Raw genomic sequence first — 12,096 nt, 5'->3', positions numbered from 1 at the left:
TATGACAAGGATGTGTGCAAAACAACATAAGAATTCTGAATGCTGGGCTAGTTTGTTAGCAAAACTATAGATTACTTTTTATTGTAGGTCTGGGGTATCAATATACAGATAAACAGTACTAATATGACTATTGGACATTTTACTGGGACCAATGTGCAATGAATTATGGGTAATAACGGACAGGATTGTGGGAGGGCTTGGATGCACAATTTCTATGTTTAGCATGATTTTTACAGAGGCATGACAAGGCATACAATGTTTAGCCATCAAACAGTAGAACAGAGGCTGTACAGTTACCTTTTGGTCAATGTATTTATTTTCCTCAATTCCAGATCTTTTAGAGTGATCACAAGAAGATGACGAAGCAGATGGCAGCCTTCTTAGTAGGCAGCTGGTATCCTGCTGCTGCCGGTCAATAAACTGCTTCATAAAGCTTTCCCTGGAAAAGACCATATTTAAAAAAAGTGTTTAGCCAAGCACATAGCAGAAGTAGAATACATATAGTATTAAACATCTTTAGTATGGACACCAACAGTAATTAAATGAACGATCCAGCCATCATGTGCACTTTAATTTCACGTGATATACTTACTAGCTCCATCATTTTCTTGCAATGGTGGAGGGGGTGCCAACAGGACCCCCTGTGCGCATGTAAAGAATGTGTTTGTTACTGATTGTAATAGGAGCACTTTCATGCCATTGATTGGTTCATTCAAGCTTTCAGTCACTGGCAGGAAATGCTGGAAGATGGAGGAGAAGTTGCAATGCACCTAGACATCGAGTTTTCCTAGATGGCCAAAAAGCTAAATTTTAGTCTAGTCTGACCAGAGTATCTTCTTCCATATGTTTGGGGAGTCTCCCACATGGTTTTTGGCAAACAGCAAACGTGTTTGCTTATTTTTTTCTTTAAGCAATGGCTTTTCTCTGGCCACTCTTCCATAAAGCTCAGCTCTGTAGAGTGTAGGGCTTAATGTGGCCCTATGAACAGATACTCCAATCTACACTGTTGAGCTTTGCAACTGCTTCAGAGTTATCTTTGGTCTCTTTGTTGCCTCTCTGATTAATACCCTCCTTGCTTGGTCTGTAAGTTTCGGCGGACGTCCCTCTATTGGCAGGTTTGTTATGGTGCCATATTCTTTCTATTTTTTAAATAATGGATTTAATGGTGCTCCGTAGGATGCTCACAATTTCGGATATTTTTTTTTATAGTCCAACCCTGACCTGTATGTCATGGAACCAGGGCTGCAGAGGACTTTTAACCACTTCTTCAGTTGGGTTTACCTGTTTTGGTTGTGCCTAGGAGTATAATCCCACCCTTGTGTCGCCTGGATCCATTGAATCTTTATTCCCCTTGCCCTGTACATGACCGGGTCTTAGTCGTAATTCTCTGGAACTGTTTGTCGGCTAGGATCCGCAGGAGTGCCTGCTGAACTTTTAAACCCTAAATATTTTGGATGCCCTTGCCCCACCAGAGCACTCTTTTGCACAAATATGCAAACGTGGGGTGGTTGGGAGAGGGAGCAGCTTGGCGAAAACAATGATTTGTTTTTCACCTCAACATGAGTACTGTCTGATGCTTGGAGTGGGCTGCTATGATCACTTACTGTCCTTGTCGGGACAGTACATGCACTGCATCAGCTAGATATTAAAAACAATATTCTTACATACAGCAGTTATCTTTGCTTTTTTGCTTTTATCTTGTTACACCATAGATAATAGCATAACAGATTCCGCAGCGCTGTACAAGGTAAAAAATTTTAGGGAGTGTTTGAAGGAGGGTAGAGTTGGTGAGAGTCGGACAGCGTAGGGAAGGGAGTTCCAGAGGATTGGTGCTGCGCGAGAGAAGTCCTGTAGGTGGGCATGGGAGGAGGTGATGAGTGAAGATGCAAGGAGCAGGTCTTTGTTGGATCTTAGAGGGCGGGCTGGAGTATATTTGCTGATGAAGGAGGATAGGTAGAGGGGAGCGGTGTTAGTGAGAGCTTTGTAGGATAGAGTGAGTATTTTGAATTTAATTCCGCTATGGATGGGGAGCCAGTAGAGGGACTCGCAAAGAGGTGCGGCAGATGCAGAGCATCGAGTGAAAGAGCACGGGATCCCAAGCACATCAACAAATCTACAAGAAAAAGGCTAAAAAGGAAAGGAATCAAGGTATTGCAATGGCCCAGTCCAGATCTCAACCTGATTAAAATTCTGTGGTGGGACCTTAAGAGACCTGTGCATAAACAAATGCCTGCAAACCTAATTTGCTGCTAACGGTGGTTCTATAAGCTATTCAATCATAAGGTGTAATTTTTGGCTTTATTTCTCTTGAATAAATCATGACACAGTGTATCATGCATTATCTGAGGTTGTATGTACCAAACTTTTTGACCTGCTAGGGAACAGATAATTGTTATGTCCTGATGTAAATCCATAGAATTCAAACTGGGTGTGCTTTCTTTTTCACATGACTATATCTTAAAACATAAACTATAAATAAAAGTAGAATGTAAGTAAAATAGCTATGGACAGGAATTCCTCTAGAACAGAATTGGGGATATCGCTCCATCTTGCGATTGTTACAGTGGTTAAAATTGTTACTATTGCTACAATTGCTATAGTTAACGCAATGGCTAGCCTGAGGGAAAGTACTGTATGTAATGACATGTTGACAGTCTCCCATCTTCGTTCTTGACTTCTGTTCCCTCCTTATTTGATTTGCTGCACTATTCTTAATTTACTCTCATTATGTTCTTCTGGAGGCATGGTAACACTCATAAAGCAAGAATCCCTCCAAAGCTGATTTGGAGGATATTGCACCATGTTACAATTGTCAAACTTGTTCAATTTGTTAAATTGCTATTAGTGTTATTACTAATACACTGAAGAGTCTAGAGGATATTGTGTAATGTTGAACCGCATTTCCTTTCCCTTCTTGTCTTCTGTATCCCCATTTGATTTGTATACTAAAACCAATAAAAATGATGGTAAAAAATAGTAAAAAAAGTTTTACTAATACCTAGGTATTACTCTTTGTGATATACTACATTTGTAAAGAAATGTAAAGAAAGTGCTACATGCACCAGGTCATGATTACTGCATATATATATTTTCATCATTTATGAGAAAACGCAGAAGCTAAAATCCTGTGTGACATAGCAAGTTACTTTGGAATGGTTTGCCTTACTAGTTAACAATGTACAGTACATGTATTCTCATGTAAGATACCTCCCAACATTTCAAATAGCCAAAATAGGGACTTTGTGAACTACGGATTAGTAACTCTGTAATGAATTGACTAGATTGTAAGATCGTAAGAGCAGGACCCTCATCTCCTTTGCACCAGTTTGTTATTGTATGTGTTATTTATGTGTTTATAAATTGTTCTTCTGACAGTAACAGCGCTGCAGAATCTGCCGGCGCTTTATAAATAAATGTAATGTAAATGTAATGTAAGATGTTAGAAAAAAAAAAAAAAAACAGCAAAATGGCAGGAAAATGACAGTAAATGGCGCTGACAATGTAGAAAATTTCACTTTAATTAATACAGTTTCATAAATAAGTACCTTATTTTGGGAACAGTGAAATCAGAAGGTAGTTTGGAGATCTTCACCATCTGTGGCCTATTGGGAAACTTTTCAAAGATTCGAAGACGCAAGGGTAACTTTTCTTTAGTGTCAGCATTTGCTTCGCTTTGCTTTAACTAGGAAAAGGAGAAGAGACGAGTACTTAACCTAATGCACCAGAAGAGGGCAGTAAAGATCTTTAGAGATTTTATTTATATAAACACAATTATTCCTACTTAAATCATAAACTTTTCAGCCCCCTAATCAAAGACTTTCTACCATCTTGAGAGAGTTGCAAGACAACATGCCATTTCAGTAATAAAGTACAATTTGGTAAATAAACATATTGCATTTTAATAAATCAATGTTGAGTATATTCTTCTTCAAAGAACCTCTAACTTTCAGAAGGTATTCTGACACAAACGCTTTTTGTTGGGTGATCATCAAAAACATTTAGAAAAATCCATGAAGAGAGGTGCTGTTGCGGCTCACTGCTGAAAGATCATCAAAGTATCAGGTAAATCAGACATGTTTAACCATTCATTACCAGAAGGGTAAAAGTGTTCAATGTCATTGGAGGACTAAAAAAAAGATATCACTACACACATGCCATAATCTCTGTACCTTATATATGTATATATTATTTTATTGCATTTTAGATGGGGTAATATCTGACAGCAAAAGCCACAACAGAATTTAAGAGGTTTATGTAGAATTCTTGTAGAATTATTTTACCCATAGACAAGGGGCGTCCAACCTGTGGCCCTCCAGCTGCTGCAGCACTACATCTCCCATAATGATCTTTCAGCTTAGGGGCTGGCTGAGGAGTATTAGATATGTTGTCCTGCAGAAGCTGGAGGGCCGCAGGTTGGATGCCCCTGCCATAGACTGTGGGAGAAACATCAAATGCAATGTCATTTATAAAAAGTTATCTAAGATTACAGAAGGGTTGCTAAGAAAATGCAGCATTTAGTAGAACAAATGTTTTTTGTTTTTTAAATTGTAATGTAAGAATGCATTTTCAAGGAACGACCATCAATGCAATGATATTCAAGAAATAGTCCACATATGATACTATTCTTAAGAGATAACCAAGAGGAAGCTTGTAGAGCTATACTTTAGTGAAATTAAATTTACATGATTGCAAAAAAAAAAAAGTAACGCATTTTGAGAGCTACTTTCCTATTCTCTGTTCCGACTGTAATGGCCATTAGTCAACTGTAACTGTGGATGATTTTTTTTACATTCACAAGTATTTTGTTGTATATATAGTCCCATAAAAGATGCAATATATAATCAAAAGCAAGTAAACACCCTTCCTAATTATTGACATTAGGTGTTTCAGTCAAAGCTAACAGGTGTATAAATTCAAGCACAAAGGCAGCCATCTCCATAGAGAAACATTGGCAGTAGAATTGGTGTGAACCGCTCAGTGGCTTTAAATGTGGTACTGTCATAGGATGACAGGTTTGCCAAAAGTCAATGTGTCAAATTTTTGCCCTGCCCCGGTTCACCATAAGCACTTTTCTTGTGAAGTGGAAGCATCTAGGATTAACAATAGCTCAGCAACGAAGCTATAGACATTGCACACTCACACAACAGGGCCACCAAGTGCTGAAACACGCAAAGCGCAAAAAAAATGCCCATGTGTTGGGAGCTTCGTGAAATGGGTTTCCATGGCCAAGCAGCTGCACACAAGCTGAAGATCACTAAGCGCAATACCAAGCATTAGCTGAAGTGGTGAAAAGCACATCGCCAATGGAAACGTGTTCTCTGGAGTGATGAATCATGTTTCAGGTAGTATGGTGGATAAATCTGGGCTTGGCAGATGCCAAGAGGGAACTACCTACTGAACTGCATAGAGACATGGTTTGATGAGTTTGGTGTGGAGGAACTTGGGTGGTCTGCACAGACCCCTGATCTGCAATCAGTGCTTGACCTCCAAAATGCTCTTTTGGCTGAATTGGCAGCGATAGGCTGTATAGATGTGAGCCCCTTTCTGATCGATGAGCCGTCTGCCAGATTAATGTAGGTAAACTCCAGGAAGTGTGTTGCTGTTTTCTACTTTTAACTAATTTTAACTAAAGGATCATCTAAAATTTTATATGAAATGCTCTGAGAACAAACCATTGCATAAAAGTCTGTATCAATTATGGTTTTATCTCAGATGTGACTCTTTGTTCCACAATGTGTACGCAGAGCTGGAGAATAGTAGCGGTTGTTGTCATTAGTAGTAGGCCTATGTACTCAAGTTAGCTTTGACTATAGACCATCCATTTTTCATAATGCACCAATGGCTTCCTATCTATGCCTCTTTAATAAGAGATTTAAATAATGTTTTGGTATGCGATTCTTGGATTATTGTACAACTCTGTATAAGGAACATGGGCTACTTTTTTAACATTTTTATTTATTTTATTTGTAATGTTTCTATAAGAAGGGCAATGTAATACGACATATGTAATATAAATATGGCTAAGATGGCCAGAATATTGGATAACTATTGTTTTGTTCAACTGAAAGCCATGATTTCTCTTTGGTTCCGTTGGTTCCCTGCATGTTAACATCCAATCTATAATGTACTGTATATATAGCATCCCTAATAAGGCTCATGTATTAGAAATGCACAGGATGTACACATGAGCTACCTGAAAGGAGAGAGCTTTAGTATTGCTTTTTGTATTTAATACAGAAGATATGGGTTTATTGTAATGAAATGCTGTAAGAAAGCATGTTCCAGAGCTCTTCAAATTCTATGTCTTACAGAAGTATATACCCTTATTAAAGCCATGCAATTGTTTTCACAAATTAAAATAGTAAAATGCCCAATAATTATATAACATGTATTTTATATATAATATGTATTACTATAAATATAAATGTATCTTAACTTCATTTTCTCATAATCTGCATGATTATTCCTCTCTTATCTCTGCCTTATTGCAAAGTTTCTGATTGATGTTTATTGTTTTTTACAGCCTTTTTAAGAATGTGAGGAGTCAATGGAAAATAATTGCTGGACATGAAATAAATATTAATGAGTGGTCTACCACATGCTGCTGCTGATCTCACGTTCCATGACATGAACTTTTAAATTAAATGTCTCCAAAACAATTATGCTAATTGACATATACCACAAGCTATAGGTAGTATCTATAAATGAATGTACTTATGCTAAAACAACAGTTTCTTTAAATATGACCTATTTGAACTAAAGTCATGTCTTCGTGTTATCTGTTGACTGGTATTTTTATCCATCGGGTAAAAACATTTCAGTCTGGAACATTTTATGGCATACTGAGTCGTACGCTTTAATGGAGGAAATAAATTCTATTTTTTCATTGTGTGTACTTAACTATAAGGTGTTAAACTTGATCAAAATAAGGAGATATTGAAGATATTAAAAATGGTATTTCAATCAAATCAATCTATAACTAAGATGGGTACAACATGTTTGTTTTTGAATTACATAGAAAATGAAAAGCCTTTTCGCTGTGATGAAGCTGTTGATAAGCCAGCTACTTCATTCTTTTTAATAAAACTATATTATTTTTTGTGCAAAGCCTCAACCAAACTTCTCCCTGTAGCATTTTCAGTAGGACAGATCACAAAAATCTCCTATATTGAGAGTTTTCTGTCTGCTCAGCCACAATATTGAAAGTTGATTATGCTGATGATATGCCTCTGCCCAGGGGCGTACCTAGAGTATTTGGCACCCGGGGCGGATCCTGTAAGTGGCACCCCCCCCCAAATGTAAAGACATCTACAAAATTATGTTGGCAAGAATATTTATTGCACCAATTTGTAAACTGTATGTCAACTGTAAACAACAAAAAATCTGAAAAAATAAATTAATAACTTATAAGTAAAATAAATATGTTTAAATAACATTTACTGAACATATAATAGTGCTTTCTTTAATAATCCCCCAAAAAAAACAACAAACACAACAAGTTTCTAAGAAGACCTAACAAATGAGTGACAGACATTACAAATTAAGTACTGGCTAAGCAGCTAAAGACACTATAAACTAAAAAAAATTCTGATATTATAATCAGGAGTCACCATAACATTGTTCTCTTTTCATTTAAGCATTTGCATATATAGTGGTGTTGCCATGTCGACTCAAGATTATATATACCATATGAACCAGACACTGACTGTGGTATAGCATGACACATATCACTATATACTGAGCCAGGCAGTGACGGTGGTACAGCATAATGCCTATCACTCTATACTGAGACAGACATTGACGGTGGTGCAGCTTAAGTAATTTCATTATATATTGAGGCAAACATTACAGTGGAACAGCATAACTCCTATCACTATACACTGAGCCAGATACTACAGTGGAACAGCATAACTCCTATCACTATACACTGAGCCAGATACTACAGTGGAACAGCATAACACCTATCACTATAACTGAGCCAGATATTGATGGTGGTACAGCATAACTGCTATCTTTATATACTGAGCTAGACCCTTATAGTAGTACAACATAACTATCATTATACACTGAGGCAGACATTGACAGTTGTGCAGCACAACTGCTATCATTATATACTGAGACACGCGCTGACAGTAGTACAACATAACTGTTTCCATTATATACTGAGGCACGCGCTGACGGTGGTACAACATAACTGTTAATATATACTGAGGCCCACATTGCCGGTGATACAGGATAACACCTATCACTTTATACTGAGCACACATTGACGGTGGGGCAGCGTAATCCATATCACTATACATTGAGCCTGACATTTACAATAATGCAGCATAACCCATATCACTATATACAAAGCCATTGATGTGGTGTAGGCCTACCACTTCAGTGTCTGGCTTAGTATATAGTGGTAGGGGTTATGCTGCATTATTGTAAATGTCTAGATCGATGTATAGTGATAGGGATTATGTTGTACTGCCCTCAACTGCAGATCAGGGGAAGACTGTGAGAGTCAGTACAGCCTTCCCTTCTTCTGACTGCACCGTGACATTGGGAGGTCCTCTCCCCGTAATCATCCCCAAAGTCCATTTGTCCCCTACGTCACTAAACCACAACTCTCTTTTAATTACTCCCTGTAGTTCAGGTATAGATCAAATAAACAACACATGGAAACAGCACGTGCAACTGAATAAGACATAAATATCCTGTATTTACAGGTATACATAAATAATGTATGGAAACATAGCATTGCAGGTATAAATCAACAGAACACACAAACCCAGCATTGCAGGTATAGATCAACTGGAAATCACTCAGCACTGAAGGTATAGATCAAATAAACAACACATGGAAACAGCACCCCAGGTATTGATCAACTGAATAAGACATACAAATCCTGTATTTGCTGGTAAACATAAATAATGTATAGAAACATAGCATAGCAGATATAGACCAACACATTAACACACAAACCCAGCTTTTCAGGTATTGATCAATTGGAATTCACATAAAAACTCAGCATTAAAGTTATAGATAAAACACCCTAAATTACAGGCATAGATCACAGATTGCACACCCCAAAGCCAGCGTCCACATTGCCCACATAGAACCTGACCAGCACCCTGCGGTGGGGGTGCAAGGCCTCTGTCTCCCAGCTCTGCCACTGTACGGAACAGTATAGAGTGATGGGAGTTATGATGTACTTTAGAGCATAATTATAATGAAAAAGACATTGGAAATGGTACAGCATAACACCCATCACTCTCACACATTTACCAATCAACACTTACCAATCCACAGATTCCACACATACCAATCCACAGATTCCACACATACCACACATACCAATCCACAGATTCCACACATACCAATCCACAGATTCCACACATACCACACATACCAATGCACAGATTCCACACATACCAATCCACAGATTCCACACATACCAATCCACACATACCAATCCACACATATACCAATCCACACATATACCAATCCACAGATTCCACACATACCAATCCACAGATTCCACACATACTAATCCACACATATACCAATCCACACATATACCAATCCACACATATACCAATCCACAGATTCCACACATACCAATCCACAGATTCCACACATACCAATCCACACATATACCAATCCACACATTCCACACATACCAATCCACACATTCCACACATACCAATCCACACATTCCACACATACCAATCCACTCTCACTGTCACTCAGTCTTAATGAATGATTTCCTACCTTCTTTTCTACTTCTTTTCTTCTTACAGCAGTCTTTTCTTTTTACAGCAGTCTTCCTCTTCGCTCCTCTTCTTCTGTCTTCTTCCGGGTCAGAGGGCACTGTGGGCGCGGCTTCAGTGCCGCCGGGGTTTGTTGTCAGATCCCGGCGGCACTGAAGCCGCGCCCACAGTGCCCTCTGCACAGCAGCAGTTGCCGCGCGGATCGCAAGGGAGCAGAATCGGAGGTCTTTAACAGACCTCCGGCTCCCTTGAGTGATTTTAAGCCGGTTCAAGGGAACCGGCTTAAAATCACTCAAGGGAGCCGGAGGTCTGTTAAAGACCTCCGATACCGCTCTCTTGCGAGCCTGCTCCTCCAGCGGCGGACATTACTGTCCGTCTCTGGAGGGGTGCCGGGTGCCGGCAAGTTGGCACCCCCTGATGAGCGGCACCCGGTGCGGACCGCCCCCCCCCGCCCCCCGCTAGGTACGCTACTGCCTCTGCCATTATCTAGAACGGTTGAAGTGGTAATTGTTAGCTAGAGGCTGCAAACACAAGGTCTTGAATGAAGAATCTGCTGTGATTATCATTACCTCATGGAGAACTCAATACTTTACGGAAACATACAATAAACAAAAAAAGTTTATTAATGAATATGCCAAGCGAAACACGGCTTTAATCAGCAATAAACAATTCCATCCGTCTACACAGACAAATAAAAAATCCTAGTTTTTAATCACGATGTACAATTAGGAGAAACAAATACCTTTCAATGATAAAATTAGAACATAGAAAATAAAGGGTGGCATCAGATTAGCGTCAGACATGCATCAGTCTGGCAATTCTTCTTGTTATATTGGAAAAACCAGTAATAAAGCTGAAAAAGTCAGTATCAATATATAAAAAATGTCAGGTCAAAATCTTGATAAACATTCCAACCTCACTGGATTTTAGCTATTAAAAGTTCTAATGAAGCAACTTTTTATTATTTTTGTTCAAGGTAAATTACTGCCACATCAGTTAGATTCTAATTAATGCCCTTTATCTTTGAATTTCAATACATGCACGCTTTCCCTAAGAGTGAATGTTAAATTGAATAATGGACAGATTATTAACTAATAGAATTTATTCTGACTTTAGTGAACTATATAAAGGTGACTTCACTTCTGCCATAGCTTAGCAACATGCCATCTTTAATATTCCCCAGTAGAGTGGCTTTGCTTTATCTGATTTTTGTAGAATAAAAGGAAGAAATTATAGCGGCGAAGTCTCAAAATACGTGAGCGCTTTCTGTCCTGAGATATAAAGGAGAATATTAGAAAGGAAGAATTATTGGTTCAGTGAGGTTCGCACAGCTGGGTAAGTCTGTTCTAGGCTTATAGAGCTTAATTGACAAGCTCATTATCATTGTGGTTGTGATTAAATGCTCCATTGCCACTTCATGCGGTTTTAAGAGTCTCCTGCTGTGCTCCAGATTTCAGAAACAATGTAGATCACCATGGTTGTCAAAGTGATGGCCACACATTCTTATATAAAACATTTTTTGTATTCTGCACAATGGACAAACTGACCATCATTCCATGATACAACTGATACAATAACAGTTTTCTTGTACCTGTAACAATGTAGTTCATGAATATGAACACAAGTATTGCTACTTGACAAAACAATATTTCAAAATGGCCCCACCTTAAATGAATTACATGCATCTTGTGTGCTGGTATCTACTTGCTTGGCATCTGCGGAAGATGGAAGAAATACCACACCTCTGGAAAGTCACACGCTACATAAATGCATTCTAGTATTTAGCATGCGGTGTTATTTTATGCAGTCAGTGATGGGACTTTTTTGGGGAGTCTCCATGCTTGCCGACTCTTATGCTTTTCTGCTAGGCCACTGAGGGGTCTGCTTCATTCTCATAAAGATGATCCTCACGAGCCTCATTAATAGCTAAAACTGCCTGAACAAGTACAACCAATTACAACCATTATCCAGTTATTTAAACCTGCTGAGAGCTGATTTCAGCGCACGGGAGTTTTGGGATTTTTCTCCTGTGACTTAGTGCTCTTTTTTCATCTTGCTTATATCTAATTATTCTTCTTTGCTTCCAACCCTTAGTCATTTATTAGTAGAAGGTAGCTATTTATAAAGAGTAATACTGGTAAAGTGTTGAAAAAGTAGTCTTAGCTCATTAGCAATCAAAGTAATGGTCCAATCAGCATTTCATTGGTTACTATGGCGATAAGTAAATTTTTCAAACTTAGCACAAAACTTTCTCAGGCTCCAATACATTTCTCATGGGTCTTCTTTAAAATTGTTCTGTCGTTTTTTATTTATACAATATGTACAGTGGATTAATTAT

General features: G+C 38.4%; 1 protein-coding gene across 1 annotated transcript in view; it reads right to left on the bottom strand.

The window, feature by feature from the left end:
• Nucleotides 1-12,096, bottom strand: part of NALCN (sodium leak channel, non-selective) — a 140,155-nt gene that overhangs the window by 28,228 nt on the left and 99,831 nt on the right. The window contains exons 17-18 of the mRNA XM_053455325.1: nt 3,546-3,682; nt 298-439 (exon numbers count right to left, since the gene is read on the bottom strand). Coding sequence (XP_053311300.1) covers nt 298-439; nt 3,546-3,682 — 279 coding nt within the window. The remainder of the gene's footprint in view (nt 1-297; nt 440-3,545; nt 3,683-12,096) is intronic.

This window comes from Spea bombifrons, chromosome 2 (genome assembly GCF_027358695.1).
Source record: "Spea bombifrons isolate aSpeBom1 chromosome 2, aSpeBom1.2.pri, whole genome shotgun sequence".
NCBI classification, from domain to species: domain Eukaryota; kingdom Metazoa; phylum Chordata; class Amphibia; order Anura; family Pelobatidae; genus Spea; species Spea bombifrons.
The sequence above is the reverse complement of the archived record's forward strand: the minus strand, read 5'-3'. Positions and strand labels throughout refer to the sequence as shown.